The 25,983-nt window shown below is 45.4% G+C and overlaps 1 protein-coding gene across 1 annotated transcript in view; it reads right to left on the minus strand.

The window, feature by feature from the left end:
* Positions 1-413: 413 nt before the first annotated feature.
* The window catches only part of LOC126413159 (protein O-mannosyl-transferase TMTC2-like), an 899,537-nt gene continuing 873,967 nt past the window's right edge, over positions 414-25,983 (minus strand). Inside the window, exons 15-16 of the mRNA XM_050083054.1 lie at positions 21,803-21,987; positions 414-1,949 (exon numbers count right to left, since the gene is read on the minus strand). Of these exons, the coding sequence (XP_049939011.1) occupies positions 1,788-1,949; positions 21,803-21,987 (347 nt within the window). The 3' untranslated portion in view covers positions 414-1,787. The remainder of the gene's footprint in view (positions 1,950-21,802; positions 21,988-25,983) is intronic.

The raw sequence follows: 25,983 nt of genomic DNA on the forward strand, positions 1-25,983 counted from the left end.
CGCGAACTGAACGTTGCCTGGATACGTGTAAACAGTTCGGCTTGCTGAGTTTGTTTCAGAATGTAATTGCTTACTGGCTAGTTGTAGCCACTGATGACGTCTCCAGCACTGGAAGACGAAACGTTACACAGAAAGTATGCCTTGGACCAGTGCCTAATGCCCTTAAAACAAATACCATCAAAAGCGCTGATAGCTGCCGTGTAAGCTTGCATTGCACTGTAGCTTCTTCATTGTGTAACAGGAACAACAGAATTATCACCATAATCAAGGAAAGCATACGCAACATTGTAGACGAAAGCCTGAAATCTAAACGACTGCGCCTCTAAAACATTGATTGGCTTTTTTTTTTTTAGTCGGAATGACAAAATTACACAGACACGAAAAGGCAGTTGATATTACACAAACGAATAACATACTTTTTATAATTTTATTTGCGCTACATAAGAGACTAGATACGCAGCATGTAAAATTACATACATTGAATATGGAATTCTTAAAAAGCAGGCATTTAAAATAACCATTTCTTGTCTTATAATAGTAATTCGATATACATAGAAAAATATTTTGATAAAATAGTTTTCATTACATTTTACAAAAAATAAAACTTCAACATTTCTGTACAGTTATTATAATTTCTTCCTGGGAAAATATATTCCTTCCGCCCAAAATCTTTCATGTTTCGTCGCGATGGAAATTATTCACGTAAGCGGAAAAAATCTTTTGTTTCGTGCTTCGCATTACTGTAACTTCAAACATCTTTTTACGTCCCCCAGAATTGATCCAATAAATGTCATATTTAGTCATAGACTAGACAACAGTGACTTATTAATAGCGTGTCTGGTATAACTAAAATAAATTGCCGTCTAGTTAATTGTATGTACTCGAAATGAGATTGAACACCTCTCGCTCTGTTGTTTACTAATTTTCTTTAAGAAGCGACAGTGATGACATTTGCGAAGTGGTAGACGCTTAAGCGAGACGACCCCACACATTTTTGAAGGTACACGGTGGTAAACGAATATATTAACCACAAGGAGGCTGTTTTTGTCCCATGGAGTATTTTTACATTACCTAAATTATTTTCTTTAAAACTCCATCGAAACATTCTCTGTGTCAAATACGACAGTGAGAAACGCATTTGGGATTAAGGCAAAAGCAAGGAATTCCTAACTGGCGAGCACAGAAACTACGAAACAAAAGAGCTATGTAATCGCTGCTCAGGGTAATCATACAACAAAGCTGAGTACACAAGTGTATTTAGAACTGAGAGTTCGACACGACACTGGAAACACCGTTCCTCCAAAGCAGAGGGGCTAAATCAGTGAGATTCTCCGTTAATTGGCAATCTGTTGTACGTTCTCATAAAGCTGTGATTTCCTTACGATGAACGAACAAACGAAATAATACAAGAAAAGCGGTGAGCTTGGAAACCTGAGAATTTCTCTATGTACAGTTCAAAAATTTTCCAGGCAGGTTAATTAATGTGGTACTGCATTGGTCAGATGGATATTCTATGTATCCTAGATGTAGTTGGGACTCCGACGTCCCACACGAAATAGAGGTCAAAGGGTTACAACCAAGTCGTTTAGTTTGCAGCTAGAAGTTTTAAAGACATTGCCTCAAAGTATCTGTGGACGTGACATACTTCGGCGGTGTCCACGTCAGTGTTGCACATTAACAATGTGCTACTGTCATGTCAACAGTTGGTATTGTTTGGAGTTCTAAGACGACCGACGGGGTTGTTCACATGTTGTGGGGCATCTCCCGGGCAGAGTCCTCGTCAATCGTCACGTGCCGGCAGCCATGCGACGGTGTAGTCGCCGCAGGTTGGCCAACGTGACAGGGTCACCGGGTAAGAGGCGCAGCGCCTCCCGGTAGAACTTCTCGGCCTCGGCGTGCCGGCCCATCAGGTGGTAGAGCGCGCCAAGGTTGCCCACGCCGGCTGGTTCCTGAAACACAACGTGGCAAAAACATGCAGTCTGTTGTAACATAGTCAATAAGGGCTTATGGAGGGGATAACAAACAAAACCGAGAAAAGTGAGCGGTCTCCAGAGGGCGCCTTGAGGAACAAATTAGATGTTATGGCGTAGTCAGCGCCGACATGCCAGTCGGGAACGACAGAGAAAGGGCTGTGAGAAGAGGTCAGCCAATCGCACGCTCACCAACCTCCCTCCAGGACGACAAGGCGACAGCAATGGCACCTATGTGAAGACGACATAGCGCCGCACCCGACTGGTGGCAGCCCACTTCGATAGCACCTTCAATGTTAGCTACTTTGTTAGCTGATGCATCGTAGCCTCTTCTTCAGTAATCTCTATGTAGCTCAGTTAGAGATCAGCAGTCACTGCAGTTCAGTTGACGACAGACTTCTGTTAATAGCGGTCGCTAGGACCGGATGTGTTACTTGTATTTGTCTCTGCCACCCGGCGTGGCCGTGCGGTTCTAGGCGCTTCAGTCTGGAACCGTGTGACCGCTACGGTCGCAGGTTCGAATCCTGCCTCGGGTATGGATGTGTGTGATGTCCTTGGGTTAGTTACGTTTAAGTAGTTCTAAGTTCTAGGGGACTGATGACCACAGATGTTAAGTCCCATAATGCTCAGGGCCATTTGAACCATTTTTATTTGTCTCTTCTGAAGAAGATTGATTATTTTGTATTCGCCCTTTGCCTGCGACGTATCTGTCTAATTGCACTTGTGAATGATCATGTGTAAAGGACTACAAGAATTCTCAGATCAAAGTTAAGTATTTGACTTGTTGTAATAAAACCCATTAATTCGAGTTGTTGGATTGTTTGTCTAGCGAACCGAGTGTGCAGCATTCCTAGTCACAACATTAGGAGTGGGAACACGTCACTGGAGATATCATCGAAGTACTACATAGTTGACAGACTACTAACTAGAAAATGTATTAGAAAATTTATAAACTAAAGAATTAGTCAAACACGAAAAAAATTCAGAGAGAGAATATATGTCACGTTATATTGAACAGTTCACGACAACTATGATGAACTCCTGTATAGAATGCTTGTGTGGCTTTCAACTTAGAACTGAAGATTTGTGCTGTATCACTCACTTTCTTCAATCCTGGAATAGCTCTCCTCCCGCACAGGCCATGAAGGCCCAAAGGTACCGACTGGCCGCCGTGTCATCCAATGGTGGCCAATTATCCTTCCTCCCATAATGCCGCACTATACATTAACCCGCCAAGGTTGCTGATGTTCCACTTGTCGCACCCATCGTGGATTTTCCGTTGCCCAATAGTGCATATTATACCGGTTTACGTTACGACTGTTAGTGAATGACGCTTCGTCGCTAAATACAACGCGTGCAAAATATCTGTCATCGTCCCGTAATCTCTCTTGTGCCCTGTGCTAGAACTGTACACGACGTTCAAAGTCGTCGCCATACAATTCCTGGTGCAGAGAAATATGGTACGGGTGCAATCGATGTTGATGTAGCATTCTCAACACCAACGTTTTTGAGATCCCCGATTCTCGCGCAATTTGTCTGCTACTGATGTGCGGATTAACCGCGACAGCAGCTAAAACACCTACTTGGGCATCATCATTTGTTGCAGGTCGTGGTTGACGTTTCACATGCGGCTGAACACTTCCCGTTTCCTTAAACAACGTCCGGACACTTGGATGAATTCGTCCAGGATACCGAGCAGCATACATAGCACACGCCTATTGGGCATTTTGATCACAACAGCCATACATCAACACGATATCGACCTTTTCCGCAATTGGTAAACGGTCCATTTTAACATGGGTAATCCGCGCTGGCGGAATGTTACGTGATACCACGTACTTATACGTTTGTGACTATTACAGCGCCATCTACCACAAAGCGAAAAAAGTGGTCAAATTAAAACATTCACATTTCTTCATGTTCTACACGAATATGTAATAAAAATGGGGGTTCCTATAGTAAAAAAAAAAAAAAAAAAAAAAACGAACTTGATATCCGTTTGACCTATCGCATCGCCATCTAGTGGGCCAACCATAGCGCCATCTGGTTTCGCCCTTCAAGCTAGACGAGTTTCGTTCTTTGTAGTTTTTTTGTTTGATGCTTATTTCATGAGATATTTGGCCCGGTCACTATCAATGGACCACCCTGTATATCCCATCATGGAATTTGTCACCGAAAAAATATTACTCATTTACAAGAAACTTCAACATTCATTTAGTGAACACTGCGTGGATAAACAGATTACACTTCCAAAAGTACTATACAGAAAGGTGAAAGTATGCAACTTTAATTGGCGTTATGAGTTTCGTATCTGATCGGCCACAACTATAAGAGACAGTCAAATGAAAAAGAGACAGATGGAAAAAAATGTAAATGATCTGTCTTTTATTTCAAAACCAATCGCCATACCTGTTAATAAATTTATCTCAATGTGAGGTGACAAGGTCAATGTCTTCATGAAAACATGTTTTCAGTTGTCTACGGAAGCCCTATTGCACCAAGGCGTGTACATCTGCGTCTGAAGCAAATCGACGGGCACAATATCTTTCTTCAGGGCTCAAAAAATGAGGACTATGTAGAGGATGTGTAAGGGCTTCCCAGTGGAACTTCCGCAGCGTAGTCGAAACAACCTCAGTAACTTTTGGGCTCGCCTGGGTGCAGTCATGGTTCCGCAGGAAACTGCAAATATTTTTCCAAGAAGGCACTGACAGTCGTGCTTCATAGTGTGATAAATGTAGTTGTGGTACCAAGTACTGATAACACCCATCGTCGTCATAGTAACAGACTTGCAAGTTTCCGTCTGACACTGACACGTGATCTGGCAGACCCAATGGAGCACACGGGCCCTACAATACGGCAGCGGCTGTGCCCACTCGCGCTCGGAGCACATCGCCACAGGAAGCTATGCAGACGCTGTCTAGTCGCGGCTCCGTCATCATCTTTATTGACACTCTGATAGCTGGACTCTGTTTCTTGACGCATTATGTGTACTGAGTCTTCGTTCGATCGGAGAAGTACAAATTAAGTAAATTTTTTGTTTTCTGTGTTAACTTGTTCAGTAATCATTTCTGCTCCCGTCCAGCTTTGCTACGATGACAGTTGCCACAGAGCTCTGTAGCCCAGCTCTCCTTGCGATTGCGTGCGAAGTCGTACACAGCAACACCAACAGTAATGGCGATTACTTTTGAAAAAACAGTTTACTTACTTTTTTCCATATGTCTGGTTTTCATTTTACTGCACTTTTCAGGAGGACTCGGACAAAATATTACTTCCCCCCACATACACCTCGCGTATTGACCACGAGGCGAAAATTCGAGAAATTAGAGCCAATACAGAGGCCCACCGACAGTCATTCTTCCCACGCACTATTCGCAAGTGGAACAGGATTAGAGGGATCAGATAGTGGTGCCGAAAGTACCCTCCGCCACACACTGTTAGGTGGCTTGCGGAGTATGATGTAGGTGTATATGTAGATAAATAAGCACATGGTGGAAATAATTTTAATCGACGTTAGGCATAGGTTTTCAAAATTTCTGACTTGCTTCCACGTTTTTATTGGTATCTTTGCGTAGGAATGATCGAAGTTTAAAAGTTAGGTTATCTTTTTACTCAGAATTTGATTCTCTACATCATTCATCATCTTTTTTATTTGGAGTAGTCTTTGTGCGTTACAGACGCTGTAACATGAACATACTGTAACTCACTTTTCCGCCAGGTTGGCAAAAACTGGCGATCTTTGGCGATCAATTGTGGTTAAATGGCTGAACCGATTTTAAATTTTAAGTAAGTCATTTTACGAGAAATTTTACGCTCTTTCATTTTAGTATTTGAAAGTGGTCTGTAGAATGCATCGTGGTTTTTCGATCCACAAAAGTTTATCACAACCCAGAAACAGTCACTTACTAATATAGCTCTTACCTGAGACGCCAAACATCAGTTAAAATTATGTCCAGCTTGTGCACATTTATTGAGCAGCGCGGCCTTTTTTCTGGCCAATTTTCCTGGGATGTATTCTCCAGAAAATAAAAGAAATCGAGCACAATATACAGTAGAGCCCGTTGATCCGACCTCAGTTGGCTCGACTTCACGCTTAGTCCTTCTATCACATTTCCGGTGTTTGGACTGCAATATGGATCAGTAGGCAGTTGACGAAGATGGATGCAGTAGTTCGATCAATTTTGGTATGGAATGACTTGATTCTAACTCTATCAATAAGTGGTATTGTGAACACACATGTCTCACAAATTAGTGAGAGTGCACTTAATGCATATTAAGATACGTACAAATAAATTATGGCATCAATTAAACGTAAACATGTGACGCTGTCTTTAGCGGAGAAAATGAAAGTACTTGAGAGGTTAGATGGTTCAAATCGCACTAAGCACTATGGAACTTAACATCTGAGGTCATCAGTCCCCTAGACTTAGAACTACTTAAACCTATCTAACCTAAGGACATCACCCACATCCATGACCGATGCACGATTCGAACCTGCGACCGTAGTAGCAGCGCGGTTCCGGACTGAAGCGCCTAGAACCGCTCGACCACAGCGGCCGGCAGAGGTTAGACAGCGGCGAGTCTTCAAAACAGTAGAAATGAGGTAGGGGTTGGCGAAACAACTCTTAGGTAGTGGTTGGTGAAACAACTCTTAAAAACTGGAGAAAAATTAGGAATACTCTTTGAAGCCACACAATGGTGACTGATGATGAGAACGAACTGAAACTACGCTAGCCTTTGAAGAACCATAAAAGTGAAATTCTAAACAACGCTTTATGGTATAGCTTGAGCAGGACGGAAGAAAACGAGCATCTTTGTCTGGACCGACCATGAAAGAAAAAGCACCGATTTTATATGAAAAATTAGATGAAGGCAATTAAAACAAAAAGTGTACAGCCAGTCATAACTGGCTGCATCGGTAGAAAAAACGGCACGGCATTCGAAATTTAATTAATTTCAGCAGAAGCTGTCTGCTGGCGAAACATCTGCCAATGAATTTGTTCCGAATTTTGAAAACTTAGTTACAGAGCTTAAGCTGTTTCTGATCCAGTGTATAACATTCATGGGTCTGATGTAAACTGCAGACTGCTCCCTGCAAGCTTGCTGCACAAAATGAATCAGTCCTGTGTCAATACAGTAAGGTAATAAGGTGTGTACTCTTGTTAAACTTTCACACACATTAACGATATCTTACCGTACGATAGAGACTCATTTTACAGTACAGGAACTACTGTGCATCACACTATAGTGTAAGATTTTTTAGTGTGTCGACGTTTTATTTTCTTTTTGTTACTGATTTAACACGGAACAACATTTCAGAAACTATTGCCTGTTGAAAATTAAAGTTGCACCGTGCTGTATTGTGATGTTACACGTAATGAAAGTGTTATTCCTATAATGCGATCTGTTTTACTTCCCGACCATGCTTCAGGTCCAGTAGGCGACGGATTATGCTGTACTCACAAAACAAAACTTGCTAATAACACTCTTTTTTTTCAGCAAAAACCATCAACAAGCAAGAAAAATTCTTAACTGCTGAAGATAATGGGACACGTTTCGCGCGCCAATTTTCTCTAGTCTAATCATTCGTGAAACTATCGTTAGGCGATGCCACTTATGTTACCGTATACTAGTCCTTTCTAGAGACACATTTACAAACTTAGCTTGCCTTTCCTACAGCAAGTAGAAGTGCCAATGCTAGAACTTAAAGACCATCTGTAATACTATCAAAACAATGATGTTAAACATCGATTAATGAAGTATCTGAACGTAACGCAAACATACTGAAACAGGGATTCGATAGCGACTGATCAGCCGCTCTGTTGATTCCCTTTAATTGTAAGCAGCGAAAAATGAAAACGATTTGGAGGTTTCTCTCATAGTAAACGCGGATTTGACCCCCATACACCACACAGAGGGTTATAGTAAATGAAACTTCCACTTTAAAGATGTGCCAGGATTAATAAGAAACGTCTGCGATCACTTTCCCTATCACAACTGGAGGCAACTTGCTTACCTAACGTTTTCCAGAGGTGTTCCGTAGCCATTGGCTTCTTCTCCGCCGGTTGCGAGCTCTAACTCTTTTACCATAAACGGTGCACAGTAATGTGATAAGTAGGTTTAAATGCTAAGCATACTAAGAATCATAAAATGTTAGGATGCCAACTAATTCTGTTTTATTTCGCAAAACTAGTAAAACGGCTTCAAGGGCCAGTCTATCGTTAATACTCCTAACAAGATTCCCGGTTATTATTGATTAATTCCCGAGCACCGTAAAAGCAATAAAAATTCTCCGCACGACCTTAGAATCAACATGAGACCGCACAAATATGTTAATTTAGGAATTAATTCCGTCTTTACGCTCCCCCGGCCGGTCTTTCTCACAGTTTGTGACCATCTGGCGCGTCGTTCGATGAGTCTGCATTGTGATCGTACCTACCCGATAGCCTCCGTCACAAAATCTTCCCATACTGTGCATTAAAACATAGCAACAAGATGTAGTAAACGTGGGCAGAGACGTGACATAAAAGCCACCCCTGGACGGACACACTTGCTGCGAACGAACAGAGTCTTCAGAAGGTCCGTAAACAGCTGCACTCCATAGAAGTCACGCTCCCGCAACTCTTACATGCAACTAAAAGGAGCCGGCCGCGGCCGAGCGGTTCTAGGCGCTTCAGTCCGGAACCGCGAGACTGCTACGGTCGCAGGTTCGAATCCTGCCTCGGGTATGGATGTGTGTGATGTCCTTAGGTTAGTTAGGTTTAAGTAGTTCTAAGGTCTAATGGACTGATGACCTCAGATGTTAAGTCGCACAGTGCTCAGAGCCATTTGAACCATTTGAACTAAACGGAATTGGAAGGAGCAACCTTAAAACTAGCTACTAATTGACAAAATAAATCTCGGGTGAACAGCCTGGTATGAATGTGCATAGAACACAATATTTCGGCAATCGACCACGTTGCCATCATCAGGTGCGCTGATGTACTGACCGGCGGTGGGCCGGCGCCACGTATATATAGGACAATCCCGCTCCACCCTCAGGGGCTTCCTACGAGTCGGTGCGGTCCGTGCCCCGCACGCGATCCAGGTACAGCGTCCGTTCTCCCGCCTTCTGGGCGCTGCGTCCTAGGTCTTCTCGTTCAGGAGGGTCTGTCGGCACCGCTCTCGTTATTCTTCCCTCCTCCCCTGAAGTTGATACACTCTGGGAAATATCCTTTTTCTTCTTAATCCGGGTGATCGCGGGTTCCCACGCCTTGCTAAGGATGAAACCGCTGTCACGATTTAGTTGTGGCTCCCTTACTCTGATCTCTATGGCTTCTTTGATGACACAGTCCCAGTATTTGGAAGTCTGTCAGGACTTTGGTTTGGTCATAATCCATGCTGTGGAGTTCCGACAGGCAATGCTCAGCGATGGCCGACTTACTGGGCTGCTGCAGTCTAGTGTGCCGTTGATGTTCTCGGCATAGGTCCTCAATGGTACGAACGGTCTGCCCTATGTATACACTACCGCATTGGCAAGGTATCTGATAAACCCCTGATTTACGTAGACCGAGGTTGTCCTTGACACTACCAAGAAAGCTCTTGGTTTTGCTTGGAGGACGGAAGATGGTTTTCACTCGGTGTTTACGTAAAATGCGTCCAATTTTTCCGGATAAGGCCCCACAAAACGGAATAATAGCCAAGGCAGCCTCCTCCTGAGTTTCATCCTCAGTTTCCGCCGGTGCTGCAGGTGTGGCATGGGATGTACAGCTATCCGAATTTGCCCTTCCTTGTAACCGTTCCTCCGAAACACGGTCTTCAGATGGTCCAATTCTTGTTGGAGGCTGTCCCCGTTGGAGATGGTGTGAGCTCTGTGTACAAGAGTTTTGAGCACGCCATTCTTTTGTACCGGGTGATGGCAGCTATCCGCATGTAGGTACAAATCGGTGTGCGTCTTCTTCCTATACACGCTGTGGCCCAATGTTCCGTCAGCTCGTCTTCTAATCAAAACATCTAGGAAAGGGAGCGTCCCATCCGTTTCGATCTCCATGGTGAACTTTGTATTCTCGTGTCTGGAGTTGAGATGTGTGAGGAAGTCTGCCAGTTTATCTCTTCCATGTGGCCAGATAACGAAGGTATCATCCACATATCTACAGAAACAGGTGGGTTTTAGATGTGCTGATTCAAGAGCTTCCTCTTCGAGATGTTCCATGTACATATTTGAGACAACGTGTGAGAGTGGACTCCCCATGGCTACTACTCCTGTCTGCTCGTAGTATTCACCGTCAAATAAGAAGTAAGTTGATGTCAGAACATGTCTCAAAAGGTTGGTGGTCTCTTCGTCAAATTTCTGGCTGATGAGTTCCAAGGATTCTTGTAACGGAACTTTAGTGAATAGAGATACCACGTCGAAGCTCACCAGTATGTCAGATTCCTTAAGCGCAAGGTTGTTGATGCGTCCCAGGAAATCCGCGGAGTTACGGATATCGTGTGTACATCTCCCAACGTAAGAGCTACGCAGTTGTTTGAGGTGAGAAGGTACGTTGGGGCACCAATATTGCTGGCAATGGGACGTAACGGAAACGATTCCTTGTGCACCTTCGGCAGTCCGTAAAGTCTAGGAGGAACAGCAGCCTTCGGGCGTAGCTTCTTGGTAATCTCGTCAGGGAAGCCGGAATCCTTGAGAAGCGCTAGAGTCTTCCACTCGACCCTCTTGGTAGGATGGGTGTCACTCTTGCGGTATGCGTTGTCACCAAGTAGGCCCCGCATCTTCTCACCAAAATCCTGTCGGGATAGGATCACTGTTTCGTTGGCCTTGTCTGCAGGCAGTATTACTATGTCTGGATCTTCTCTTAGCTCCCGTATGGCGGCCCTCTCCCTATAGGAGATGTTCGGTTTCATCAGCTTTGTTTTGGTTAGAGCTCTGCAGGTTTCGCGACGAACTTCTTCAGCAGCTTGAGGTGGAAGTCGAGCATCTGTTTGTTCCACTGTGCTAATGATGTCAGCAGTGGGTACATCTTTAGGAGTCGGAGCGAAATTCAATCCTTTCTTATGAACCGAAATAGCGTCATCATCCAGTTCCTTGTTAGTGAGATCGATGAGGTCTTTCCGCTGCCTCCAGAAGGTTGTTTCTCCGATATACGTCCAAACTTGGATGCCTGTCGTTCGGCTGACTTCCTCTGGGTTGAGTCCGCTGTGGCCCATGTGACACCATCAACCCAATCCCACGTCCAGGGGTTGAACCAGTTGGCCAGTTGTAGATGTAACTGCAGGAGTTCTCTGTTGGTAAGGTCCAAGCGCCACCGCGTGAAGCGAACTCTCTCTCGCACCAAAGCTAGGCTGGCGCGTTTCTTGATTCTTCTGGCCGCTCCTCAGTCGATGTGATGCTTGGACCTTACCAAAATTCGGTACCGCACGTTCTTCTCGGCACTTCAAAAGAAAAACAAAAGGACTCAGTAGGCGACTTCGATGACGCAGCTTGTCGATCCTTTTCATGTTGCGATACATCTCCTCCCCTTAGAGGTATGTGATAAAATACGCCTGGAGAAATAGAAGAATCATAGCTACTAATTGTTCGAAAAAGTCAGTCTATATCAACAGTTCCAAAAACTTTGACTGTCGTTATTTAAAAACGTGTGGGAAATAAACTGATGAGCCAGAAGACTGTGATCACAGCCCACCGCGAAGTTGAATGCCTCCCGGTCGTGTTGCGTGAGATAGTAAGGAAAGATTGTAAGAGGAAGAGAAACGAATGGGCAGTCGTTGCGTCGACGATACGGGCCACAAATGTAGAAATCCACTCATATAAGCGGTTTTGACAATAGGCACATTGTTGTGGCGCTGCGGTTGGAAACGACAATATCTGAAACGGTGTAGCTGGTCAGCTGTTGACGAACTGCTGTCGTCTGCATCTATGGAAAGTGACTGAAGCATGCTGAAATAACGAGTAGGCTGTATGACACTGTACGACCGCATCTCATCACAAAACGTAGAAATCGGAGGATCCTCCACTGTGTAATCCAGGATAAGCGGAGGTCTGTGGCGGATATGACGACAGAGTACAGGCGCACGGACAAGTGTTTAGGAGCGCACTGTTGAAAGGCCATTGTTGAACATGGAGCTCAACATCACACGACCCCTAGTTATTGCTGTGTCGATCCAACGATGTCAAAGTTAGCGTAAGGAGGGCTATGCGTGAAGCGTTCAATGAATTCGAAAGTAAAATTCTATGTACCGGCTTGACAGACAATCCTAGGAAGTTCTGGTCTTACACTAAATCGGTAAGTGGATCGAAACAGCGTATACAGACACTCTGGGATGATGATGGCATTGAAACAGAGGATGACACGCGTAAAGCTGAAATACTAAACACCTTTTTCCAAACCTGTTTCACAGAGGAAGATCGCACTGCAGTTCCTTCTCTAAATTGTCGCACGAACGAAAAAATGGCTGACATCGAAATAAGTGTCCAAGGAATAGAAAAGCTGATCACTCAACAGAGGAAAGTCCACTGGGCCTGACGGGATACCAATTCGATTCTACACAGAGTACGCGAAAGAACTTGCCCCCCTTCTAACAGCCGTGTACCGCAAGTCTCTAGAGGAACGGAAGGTTCCAAATGATTGCAAAAGAGCACAGGTAGTTCCAGTTTTCAAGAAGGGTCGTCGAGCAGATGCGCAAAACTATATGCCTATATCTCTGACATTGATCTTTTGTAAAATTTTAGAACATGTTTTTTGCTCGCGTATCATGTCATCTCTGGAAACCCAGAATCTCCTCTGTAGGAATCAACATGCATTCCGGAAACAGCGATCGTGTGAGACCCAACTCGTTTTATTCGTTCATGAGACCCAGAAAGTATTGGATACGGGCTCCCAGGTAGATGCCATTTTCCTTGACTTCCGGAAGGCGTTCGATACAGTTCCGCACTGTCACCTGATAAACAAAGTAAGAGCCTACGGAATAACAGACCAGCTGTGTGGCTGAATTGAAGAGTTTCTACCAAACAGAGCACAGCATGTTCTTCTCAATGGAGAGACGTCTACAGACGTTAAAGTAAACTCTGGCGTGCCACAGGGGAGTGTTATGGGACCACTGATTTTCACAATATATATAAATGACCTAGTAGGTAGTGTCGGAAGTTGCATGCGGCTTTTCGCGGATGATGCTGTAGTATACAGAGAAGTTGCAGCATTAGAAAATTGCAGCGAAATGCAGGAAGACCTGCAGTGGATAGGCACTTGGTGCAGAGAGTGGCAACTGACCCTTAACATAGACAAATGTAATGTATTGCGAATACGTAGAAAGAAGGATCCTTTATTGTATGATTATATGATAGTGGGACAAACACTGGTAGCAGTTACTTCTGTAAAATATCTGGCAGTATGCGTACGGAACGATTTGAAGTGGAATGCTCATATAAAATTAACTGTTGGCAAGGCGAGTTCCAGGTTGAGATTCATTGGGAGAGTCCTTAGGAAATGTAGTCCATCAACAAAGGAGGTGGCTTACAAAACACTCGTTCGACCTATACTTGAACATTGCTCATAAGTGTGGGATCCGTACCAGGTCGGGTTGACAGAGGAGATAGAGAAGGTCCAAAGAAGAGCGGCGCGTTTAGTCACAGGGTTATTTGGTAAGCGTGATAGCGTTACGGAGATGTTTAGCAATCTCAATTGGCAGACTCTGCAAGAGAAGCGCTCTGCATCGCGGTGTAGCTTGCTGTCCAGGTTTCGAGAGGGTGCGTTTCTGGATGAGGTGTCGAACATATTGCTTCCCCCTACTTATACCTCCCGAGGAGATCAGAATGTAAAATTAGAGAGATTCGAGTGGGCACGGAGGCTTTCCGGCAGTCGTTCTTCCCGCGAACCATACGCGACTGGAACAGGAAAGGGAGGTAAAGTGCCCTCCGCCACACACCGTTGGTGGCTTGCGGAGTATAAATGTAGATGTAGATGTCAGTTATTACTGCAGTGGGCACAGCATCGCTTAGTTTTCGCCGTGGATTGATAGGAACGTGTCGCCTGTCAAATGAATCGCATTTCTTGTTACACCAGGTCGATAGTTGGATCCTTAAACGCCTTCATCCAGGCGAATGGCTGCACGAAAGATATAACGCGACAGAGATGAAGGCAGGTGAGGGCAGAACAATGCTATGAGGCACGCTGAGATGGGATTCTACGGGATCTGTGGCAGTAATCGAAGGCACCATGACGGCAGTGACCTACGTAAACATTTAATAACTCGAATACAACGTATTAGTGTCCCACAATAATATTTATTAGTACGTCATGAACCAGCTTTCGGTTTCTTAGGCCGTCGTCAGCTGCTTAGATACGGATGAGTAATGAAACTATGTTTGATCATCAAGGACCAGCCGGCCGAAGTGGCCGTGCGGTTAAAGGCACTGCAGTTTGAAACCGCAAGACCGCTACGGTCGCAGGTTCGAATCCTGCCTCGGGCATGGATGTTTGTGATGTCCTTAGGTTAGTTAGGTTTAAGTAGTTCTAAGTTCTAGGGGACTAATGACCTCAGCAGTTGAGTCCCATAGTGCTCAGAGCCATTTGAACCATTTTTTTCATCAAGGACCAGGTCCGGTTTCTTTTATTGGTGTTTATTAATGGCCAGAATTTCAAGTAGTTTTGCTCCTTTAGTTCCTATATGGAGAATTCACATTGCACATAATATGAATGACATTCATTCAGAGCATGTTCGTCAAAGGTGGCATCTTTCTTTCTCGCCTGCAGTACCTTTTGTGCTCAGTGAGTCTAGTGGTTATTGGCCTACCTGATGAACCTACACAGAACTTGCCAAACTGATTGCAGGAAATTCTATAAATTCAGTTCTAAAAATGGAACAGAAGGTGGGCAACTGTATTCCTAGTGCAAAAAGCTAGAGTATATTTCCCGGAATTTAGATTCGTGGCAAGAACCTGTGAAGTCCTATCCACATATAGCGTCGGTGCTCATATTCTAACAGTGTGGTTTTGTGCTGTCTGAGGTGGATAAAGAAGAGCTGTTGTCCTCTGTCACTTCCTTTTGCTGAGTGTATCGTCAGTGGGTGTAGGATAATAACCATTACTGTATGCTATTCCGTTGATTATATTTAATTCATTTTCAAAATCTGGTTTGGTTTTGTGTGCAGATAGTATTCGGTCCACCACGGAGTTGAAGTCTGCATCTTTGTGTTACGGGAACTGTAAACTGGCTGTTATTACTGTGCCTGTTGAGATTCATTTCCTGCATATCTTAAATACACTATGTGATAAAAAGTATCCGGATACCCCCCAAAACATACGTTTTTCATATTAGGTGCATTGTGCTGCCACCTACTGCCAGGTACTCTACATCAGCGACCTGAGTAGCCATTAGACATGGCGAGGCAGCAGAATGGGGCGCTCTGCGGAACTCACGGACTTCGAAAGTGGTCAGGTGATTGGGTGCCACTTGTGTCATACGTCTGTACGCGAGATTTCCACATTCCTAAACATCCCTAGGACCATTGTGATAGTGAAGTGGAAACGTGAAGGGACACGCACAGCACAAAAGCGTACAGGCAGACGTCGTCTGTTGACTGACAGAGACCGCCGACAGTTGAAGAGGGTCGTAATATGTAATAGGCGGACATCTACCCAGACCATCACACAGGAATTCCAGACTGCATCAGGATCCACTGCAAGTACTATGACAGTTAGGCGGGAGGTGAGAAAACTTGGATTTCACGGTCGAGCGGCTACTCATAAGCCACACATCACGCCGATAAATGCCAAACGACGCCTCGCTTGGTGTAAGGACCGAAAACATTGGACGATTGAACAGTGGAAAAACGTTGTGTAGAGTGACGGATCACGGTACACAACTTTGCGGTCCGATGGCAGGGTGTGGATATGGGAAATGCCCAGTGAACGTCATCTGCCAGCTTGTGTAGTGTCAACAGTAAAATTCGGAGGCGTTGGTGTTACGGTGTGGTCGTGTTTTTCATGGAAGGGGTTGCACCGATTGTTGTTTTGCGTGGCACTATCGCAGCACAGGCCTACATTGATGTTTTAAGCACCTTCTTGCTTCCTTGTTGAAGAGCAGTTCGGGGATGGCGACTGCATCTTTCAACACGATCGAACACCTGTTCATAATGCACAGTCTGTGGTATAGTGGTTACACAACAATAACATCTCTGTAATGGACTGGCCTGCACAGAGTCCTGACCTGAATCCCATAGAACACCTTTGGGATGTTTTGGAACGCCGACTTCGTGCAAGGCCTTACCGATCGACATCGATGCCTCTCCTCAATGCAGCACTCCGTGAAGAATGGGCTGCCATTCGCCAAGAAACCTTCCAGCACCTGATAGAACGTATGCCTGCGAGAGTGGAAGCTGTCATCCAGACTACGGGTGGGCCTACACCATATTGAATTCCTGCATTACCCAAGGAGGGCGCCACGAACTTGTAAGTCATTTTCAGCCTGGTGTTCGGATACTTTTGATCGCATAGTGTAAATGCAATTGGTTACTGATGTCAATGTTGAGCCCTAAAAAATTGATAGTCTCTTCCCGACTCCACTGCAAAGTTAATTTTACTCTGGTGTCAATTCAAATGTTGATAAAATTCGTTTAATTGTGTGGTGGTATCTTTCCACAAGCACAGAACATCATCTACATACCTATTCCAATAGTGTATATTAGAACTTAGAGGCTCTCTATCTAAAATGTTTGCTCAAAATTATCGATAAACATTTCTGCTTATAAGGGACTCAATGGAGGCCCTACTGCTAACCCATCTGACTGTACAGAGACTGTTCGAATTGGAAATAATTGTGCTTTAAACATGTTCAATTGCCGTCCTGATTTTCAGTCTCATTAGATTTTTTCTAGTTTTATGTAACAGCCGGCCGCGGTGGCCGAGAGTTTCTGGGCGCTACAGTCTGGAACCGTGTGACTGCTACGGTCGCAGGTTCGAATCCTGCCTCGGGCATGGATGTGTGTGATGTCTTTAGGCAAGTTAGGTTTAAGTAGTTCTAAGTTCTAGGGGACTGATCACCTCAGATCTTAAGTCCCATAGTGCTCAGAGCCATTTGAACCATTTATGTAACTACTCTGTTATAATTTTCATTGCCTCTGCAACAAGAACATTAGTAAACAAGCTGCTAACATCATATGAGACTAGTTTTGAACTAGGTGGAATGGGTACAACTTCTAGTTTTTTCACTAATGCAAGTGAGTTTGGTATTCCAAGTTTTTGTTGAAATTTAGTTTTTGTTTCAATTAGTGACTCTAACTATTTCGCTAATTTATGACAAGGTGCTGAAACTGAAGTCAGTACAGTTCTTACGGAAACACCTTCGTGAAGCGCGGGTAGCCCATATAACCTGGGTGCTATTGGATTCATGTTTGTGACGTATTTGGCATCACTGTCAGTAAATACAGATTTGCAGGTTTCAATAAGGTTCTTCTCTTCGGTACCATATTCGACTGTGAGATGATTAGGTAACTCAGGTAACTCTACAGGGTTGAGGAATGTGAATACTTTTTCAACATATTCTTACTTTTTAAGTAACACTATACTGTTACCCTTGTCACCCTTGGTGGCAATCAGATCTTAAGAAGACAGTTTTTTCTTTAAAGTGTGCAACACCATTTGCTCCCTAGAATTAGCGTTGAACCTATCTGTATTTACAGTTCTTAGTTCATGAGCTACCAAATGTTTCGTAGACACATCGTTTGACAAAGAGTATTCAAGTTCCACTTTCAGTATATCTAGCTATTTTTCGGAAATATTTGATTTCGGAGCATATTTAATTGCCTTATTTAAAATTTGTAATTCTTCTGAAGACAAATATAGATTTGATAGGTTGTTGACGCCTTCTGCAAACAGTTGACGTTATTGGCGCTCGTTTCAATTGGAATAATTGTTCTGTTTTAGCTTTCTGGTGGAGATAAATCAGGTTTGTTATGGCAAGCGACTCTTCTCGTACTGGTGTATCAAATACGACGAATTCACAAGGGCGTAGGAGTGACGTAATTGTCGTGTGAACAACTTCCAAATGTGAACACACATTATCACCACATACAACGTTTTCATTTCTTCACCCACGTCCTCTCGGCAGCACAGACAACTTTCTTGGCTGCTTGTGCGATACTTCTTGACTTCAACAACGCGTATTTCGGTGTTATGTTTAGCTTTAAGCACTCGCGATTGAACCAGATACGTTGTGTGGTTTTGGAGTTCTGTTTCACTAACCTGTTGTGCACTAAAGAGCCAAAGAAACCGTTACAGCTGCCTAGTATCGTATAGGGCATCCGCGAGCACGCAGAAGTGCCGTCACACGACGTGGCGTGGACTCGACTAATGTCTGAAGTTGGCTGGAGGGAATTGACACCATGAATCCTGTAGGGCTGTCCATAAATCCCTAAGACTACAAGGGGGTGGAGATCTCTTCTGAACAGCACGCTGCAAGGCATCCCAGATATGCTCAATACTGTGCATGTGTGGGGAGTTTGGTGGCCAGCGGAAGTGTTTAAACTCAGAAGAGTGTTCCTGGAGACACTCTGTAGCAATTTTGGACATGTGGGTAGTACTATTGTCCTGAAGGAATTGTCCAAGTCCGTCGGAAGGCACAATGGACATCAATAGTTGTAGGTGATCAGACAGGATGCTTAGGTACGTGTCAGAGTCGCAAGTACACGTATGGGAGGTCCCATATCATTAGAACTGCACACGCTCCACACCATTACAGAGCCTCCACAAGCTTGAACAGCTCCCTACATCGCAGGGTACATGGATTCATGAGGTTGTGTCCATACCCGTACACGTCCATCCACTCGATACAATTTGAAACTAGACTCCTCCTTCCAGGCAACATGTTTCCAGTCATCAACAGCCCAACGTCGGTGCTGACGGGCCCAAGCATGGCGTAAAGCTTAGTGTTGTGCAGTCACCAAGGGTAAACGAGTGGGCCTTCGGCTCCGAAAGCCCATATGGATGAAGTTCGCACGCCGACACTTGATGATGGCCCAGCATTGAAATCTACAGCAATTTGCGGGAGGGTTGCGCTTCTGTCACCATGAAAGATCCTCTTCAACCGTCGTTGGTCGCGTTCTTGTAGGATCTTTTTCCGGCCGCAGCGATGTCGGAGATTTGATGTTTTACTGGATTCCTGATACTCACGGTACACTTGTGAAATGGTCGTACGGGAAAACCTCACGTTATCGCTACCTCGGAAATGCTGTGTCCCAACGCTCTTGGCCGACTACAACGCCACGTTCGAACACACCTAAATGTTGATAACCTGCCACTGTAGCAGCAATAACCGATCTAACAACTACACCAGACACTTGTTGTCTTATTGAGGCGTTGCCGACTGCAGCACCGTATTCTACCTGTTTACATCTCTGTGTATTAGAATACGCATGCTTATACCAGTTTCTTTTGCGCTTCAGTGTATGTGGCCAATAGTTTAGCTACGTTAGCACATTTGATAATTTCTCTCTTTCCAAGCATTAATCCCGACTTGCAGGGTCTGCTGTTATGGTTACCCGGATTTGGCGTGTTAATTTTAAGAGGTGGCCGGATGCCCTTCCTGTCGCCCCCTTACCCCCTCCCCTCTCCCTCCCCCCTCCCCCCCCCCCCCCCCCGGGACTGAATGCGTGTACCCCAACTGTGTGCGTCTAGCGAAATCCATGGAATAGTTCGTAACGAACTAATAAATATTATTGTGGAACATTAATACGTTGTATTCAAGTTCTTAATATGTCTATGTTCCTCCAAGAGCCGATGGAATATTCAATAAATATTTCCTGAACATTATTGCGCACCAGCAGCATCGCTTCATGCTTGAAGTCTCCCCCTACAACGATGACATTTCCAGCAGGATAACTGTCCGCGTTGCAAGGTCAGACTCGCGATACAGTGGTTTGAGGGGCATTATAGCGAAATCACATTGATGTCTTGGCCAGCGAATGTGCCTGACCGTTACCCATTGGAACACACGTGGGGCACTAACTGTGTGCCCATAAATCACCATTCCGTAATTTGCGGGAATTACTTGCCTTATGCGGAGACATCTGGTGCCATGTAATTCTGGAATCCTGCCAAGGACTTTAAGAATATATGCCAAGCAGAGCTTCTATTGTACTGTGCTTGAAAGGTGGAACAACACGCTATTAATCAGGTGGTCATAATGTATTGGCTAATAACTTAAACTTCGTAATCCGTTACTCTTAAATAGTGTTTAATATATATTTTGGGACAGCTCCGCCTCAGAGCCTTTAATTACGAGCCGGCCGGTGTGGCCGAGCGGTTCTAGGCGCTACAGTCTGCAACCGCGCGACCGCCTCGGGCATGGATGTGTGTGATGTCCTTAGGCTAGTTACTTTGAGTAGTTCTAAGTTCTAGGGGACTGATGACCTCAGATGTTAAGTCCCATAGTGCTCAGAGCCATTTGAATCTTTAACTACAAGCCGTGCTTGCTGATGCGACGGTCACTCCAAAAGAAATGCACAGTATTTCTTTTTTAATCCCTCTTTTATTCTGCATGTTTGAGAGTTTTACAGTGTGTAGATACATCCTTTAGGAACAATATTTTCATTTCTCCACATAATTTGCATCCCTCTCAACTGCCTTACGGCATCTTGGAACCAGGGCCTGTATACCCGCACGTTAAAATTCTGGACCAAACTGTTGGAGCCACTGTTTGGCAGCGTGCACAAGGGAGTCATCATCTTCAAACCCTGTTCCACGAAGTGAGTCTTTCAGTTTCCCAAAGAGATGATAGTCACATGGAGCCAGGTCAGGACTGTAAGGCGGGTGTTCCAGTGTTGTCCATCCGAGTTTTATGATCGCTTCCAGGGTTTTTTGACTGACATGTGGCCGTGCATGGTCGTGCAACAGCAAAACATTCTGATTTTGCCGATGTGGTCGAACACGACTCAGTCAGGCTTGAAGTTTCTTCAGTGTCGTCACATATGCATCAGAATTTATGGTGGTTCCACTTGGCATGATGCCCACAAGCAAGAGTCCTTCGGAATCGAAAAACACCATAGCCATAACTTTTCCAGTAGAAGGTGTGGTTTTGAATTTTTTTTTGGGTGAATTTGCATGATGCCACTCCACTGATTGCCTCTTCATCGCTGGTGAAAAGTGATGGAGCCATGTTTCATCACCCGTCACAATTCTTCCAAGATATTCATCTCCACCATTCTCGTACTGTTCCAAGAGTTCGCTGCATACCGTTTTTCTTGTTTCTTTGTGAGCCACTGTCAACATCCTGGGAACCCACCTGCCACAAATCTTTTTTAACGCCAATATTTTCAGTATTCTACAAACACTGTCGTCCCCTGTCTCAACGTAGCGTGACAATTCGTTCACTGTGATGCGTCTGTCAGCAGTCACCAATACGTTAACTCTCTGCACATTATATTCAGTGTGTTCAGTACGAGGCCCGCCGGTGCTAGGACAATCCTCAATATTGCCGCGCCCGCTTTCATCACGTAACCTGCTTGCCCACCGACTAACTGTACTGCGGTCGACAGCAGCACAGGAATTCTAAGACAGCACGTTGCTTCTAACGAAAGTCAAGTGTAGCAGCCATCTTGAAGACGTGCTGTGACGGCGCCACTCACGGGAACAGGTTAAACTAAGTTTTAAAACAAGCGGGCAGGATGTATCTACACACTGTAAGCCTCACACATGCAGAATGAGAACTGTACTTTTACAAAAATACTGTGTATTTCTTTTGGAGTGACCCTCTTAGGTGAATACATTGATCCGCTAGTAGTGTGTACAATTTTGACGCTTCAGGTTTGCGACACCTCCTCTGTCCGACTGCTCGCGATGTTTCGTGGGTCTCGCGGCTGGTACCTACCGTGGGCCTCATGGAGACGGCCATGCGGTAGAAGGTCTCGGCGGCTCGCAGATCGCCGGCGAGCCTGAGGCTGGCGGCGGCGTTCATGGCGTCCTCGTAGGCCAGCGCCTCTGGGGAGAGCGAGGCGGCCCGGGTCAGCGCCGCAGCCGCCTCGGCCGGCCGCTGCTGGCTCAGCAGGAACTGCCCTGCAACACGGGCCGGCCGTTTCAGAAACATGTCGAATCGAGAAGCACACTAATGAATCTAAACATTATCACGACTGCACGCCGAGAGAGTGAATGGTGCCTAGTGCTGCTTCCGTCGCACGAGGCAGTACAGAAAGCATATAGCTGGAGCAGACGCGGATGGGGGTTATTGTGTGTGTGTGTGTGTGAAATCTTAAAGGACTTAACTGCAAAGGTCATGAGTCTCTAAGCTTACACACTATTTAACTTAAATTAACCTAAGGACAAACACACACACCCATGCCCGAGGGAGGAATCGAACCCCCGCCTGGGTGGTTATTCTAGCCGCGACTGGGAAGACCTACTTACATAGACTTACATACACTTGAATACCTCCAAAATGGTTCAAATGGCTCTAAGCATTATGCGACTTGACATCTGAGATCATCAGTCCCCTAGACTTAGAACTACACTACTGGTCATTAAAATTGCTACACCACGAAGATGAAGTGCTACAGACGCGACATTTAACCGACAAGAAGAAGATGCTATGATATGCAAATGATTAGCTATTCAGAGCGTTCAAGCAAGGTTGGCGCCGGTGGCAACACCTACAACGTACTGACATGAGGAAAGTTTCCAACCGATTTCTCATACACAAACAGCAGTTGACCTGTGTTGACTGGTGAAACGTTGTTGTGATGCCTGGTGTAAGGAGGAGAAATGAGTACCATCACGTTTCCGACTTTGATAAAGGTCGGATTGTAGCCTATAGCGATTGCGGTTTATCGTATCGCGACATTGCTGCTCGTGTTGGTCGAGATCCAATGACTGTTAGCAGAATATGGAATCGGTCGGTACAGGAGGGTAATACGGAACGCCGTGCTGAATCCCAACGACCTCGTATCACTAGCAGTCGAGATGACAGGCATCTTATCCGCATGGCTGTAACGGATCGTGTAGCCACGTCTCGATCCCTGAGTCAACAGATGGGGACGTTTGCAAGACAACAACCATCTGCACGAACAGTTCGACGACGTTTGCAGCAGCATGGACTATCAGCTCGGAGACCACGGCTGCGGTTACCATTGACGCTGCATCACAGACAGGAGCGGCTGCGATGGTGTACTCAACGACGAACCTGTGTGTACGAATGGCAAAACGTCATTTTTTTCGGATGAATCCAGGTTCTGTTTACAGAATCATGATGGTCGCATCCGTGTTTGGCGCCATCGTGGTGAACGGACATTGGAAGCGTGTATTCGTCATCGCCATACTGGCGTACCACCCGGCGTGATGGTATGGGGTGCCATTGGTTACATGTCTCGGTCACCTCTTGTTCGCATTGACGGCACTTTGGATAGTGGACGTTACATTTCAGATGTAACCCAGACCCGTGGCTCTACCCTTCATTCGATCCCTGCGAAACCCTACATTTCAGGATAATGCATGACCGCATGCTGCAGGTCCTGTACGGACCTTCTGGATACGGATAATGTTCGACTGCTGCCCTGGCCAGCACATTCTCCAGATCTCTCAGCAATTGAAAACGTCTGGTCAATGTTGGCTGAGTAACTTGCTCGTCACAATACGCCAGTCACTAGTCTTAATGACCTGTGGTATCGTGTTGAAGCTGCATGGGCAGCTGCACCTGTCACGCCATCCAAGCTCTGTTTAACTCAATGCCCAGGCGTATCAAAGCCGTTATTACGGCAGAGGTGGTTGTTCTGTGTACTGATTTCTCAGGATCTATGCACCCAAATTGCGTGAAAATGTAATCACATGTCACTTCTAGTTTAATATATTTGTCCAATGAATACCCGTTTATCATCTGCATTCCTTCTTCGTGTAACAATTTTAATGGCCAGTAGTGTAGCTATTTTTCGACATAATCATTATTTCTGTCGGTGCAGTTTTGTAGACGCTGTGGCAGTTTTTGTATGTCCATGTCATACCAGCTCGCCGCCATGCTGTTTAGAAAGTTATGAAGCTCTTCTTTCATCTCGTCGTCGGAGCTGAATCGCTTTCCGGCAGCTTCAACACGATACTACAGTTTATCAAGACTAGTGACTGGCGTATTGTGACGAGCCAGTTGCTCGACCACCATTGACCAGACGGTTTCAGTTGGTGGGAGATCTGGAGACAGTGGTTGCCAGGGCAGCAGTCGAACATTTTCTGTATCCAGAAAGGCCAGTACAGGACCTGCAACATGCGGTCGTGCATTATCCTGCTGAATGTAGGATTTCGCAGGGATCGAATGAAGGGTAGAGCCACGGGTCGTAACACATCTTAAATGTAATGTCCACTGTTCAAAGTGCCGCCAATGCGAACAAGAGGTGACCGAGACGTGTCCGTATTACCCTCCTGAACCCACCGATACCATTTTCTGCTAACAGTCATTGAATCTCCACCAACGCGAGCAGCAATGTCGCGATACGACAAACCGCAATCGCGATAGTCTACAATCCGAACTTTATCCAATTCGGAAACGTGATGCTACGCATTTCTCCTCCTGATACGAGGCATCACAACAACGTTTTACCAGGCAACGCCGGTCAACTGCAGTTTGTGTATAAGAAATCTGTTGGAAACTTTCCTCATGTCCGCACGTTGTAGGTGTCGCCACCGGCGCCAACGTTGCATGAATGCTCTGAAAAGCTAATCATTTGCATATCACAGCACCTTCTTCCTGTCGGTTAAATGTCGCGTCTGTAGCACGTCATCTTCGTAGTGTAGCAATTTTAATGGCCAGTAGTGTAAATGTTCAAGCTGTAAACTGATGTGAACCATTGTATAAATAAACAGGTCTATGTGGTTATGAAAATATAGGAGAACTTACTTTTAGTATTAAATGTCTCTGAGCACTACAGGTCTTAACATCTGTGGTCATCAGTCCCCTAGTTCTTAGAACTACTTAAACCTAACTAACCTAAGGACATCACACACATCCATGCCCGAGGCTGGATTCGAACCTGCGACCGTAGCGGTCACGCGGTTCCAGACTGAAGCGCCTAGAACCGCACGGCCACACCGGCCGGCTTTTAGGATTACCCTCGTATCTTCTGAACATGATCTGTGTATGTGGATATCAGTATCCCATGACTTTTGTTACCTCAGTGCAAACGACTTTGAAAATGGGCAGATCATTGCGGCACAGAAACTGGGAAAGGCCATCTCAGAAACGGCGATGCTATACCGCTGTTTGCGAGCTACTGTCGTGAGTATATACGAAAAGTGGTTGCAGGTCGGTGAAACCATGAGTAGGCCACTACTTGTTGTGCTTGGCTGTGCGCGGTTGGGCCGCTCTGCAAAGCAGGATACGATGCAACTCATGCCTCAGTGCTGGCGCACACCGTTCAGTGCACATTGTTGAACAGTGGGCTCCGTAGAAGACGACTACTTTTTCCTTTGTCGATCAAAAGACGTCGTCAGTTTCGATAGCAGTGGGCATGAGATCACCGAGATTGGATCATGGATCGTTGCAAACGTGTCGCCTGGTCGGATGTGTCATGGTGCTTGTTACACCAGGCCAACGGTCATGACTGGATACGGCATCTACATCTACATCTACATCTACATTTATACTCCGCAAGCCACCCAACGGTGTGTGGCGGAGGGCACTTTACGTGCCACTGTCATTACCTCCCTTTCCTGTTCCAGTCGCGTGCGGGAAGAACGACTGTCTGAAAGCCTCCGTGCGCGCTCTAATCTCTCTAATTTTACATTCGTGATCTTCTCGGGAGGTATAAGTAGGGGGAAGCAATATATTCGATACCTCATCCAGAAACGCACCCTCTCGAAACCTGGCGAGCAAGCTACACAGCGATGCAGAGCGCCTCTCTTGCAGAGTCTGCCACTTGAGTTTGTTAAACATCTCCGTAAAGCTATCACGGTTACCAAATAACCCTGTGACGAAACGCGCCGCTCTTCTTTGTATCTTCTCTATCTCCTCCGTCAACCCGATCTGGTACGGATCCCACACTGATGAGCAATACTCAAGTATAGGTCGAACGAGTT

Source organism: Schistocerca serialis, chromosome 7, assembly GCF_023864345.2.
Source record: "Schistocerca serialis cubense isolate TAMUIC-IGC-003099 chromosome 7, iqSchSeri2.2, whole genome shotgun sequence".
Lineage (NCBI taxonomy): Eukaryota > Metazoa > Arthropoda > Insecta > Orthoptera > Acrididae > Schistocerca > Schistocerca serialis.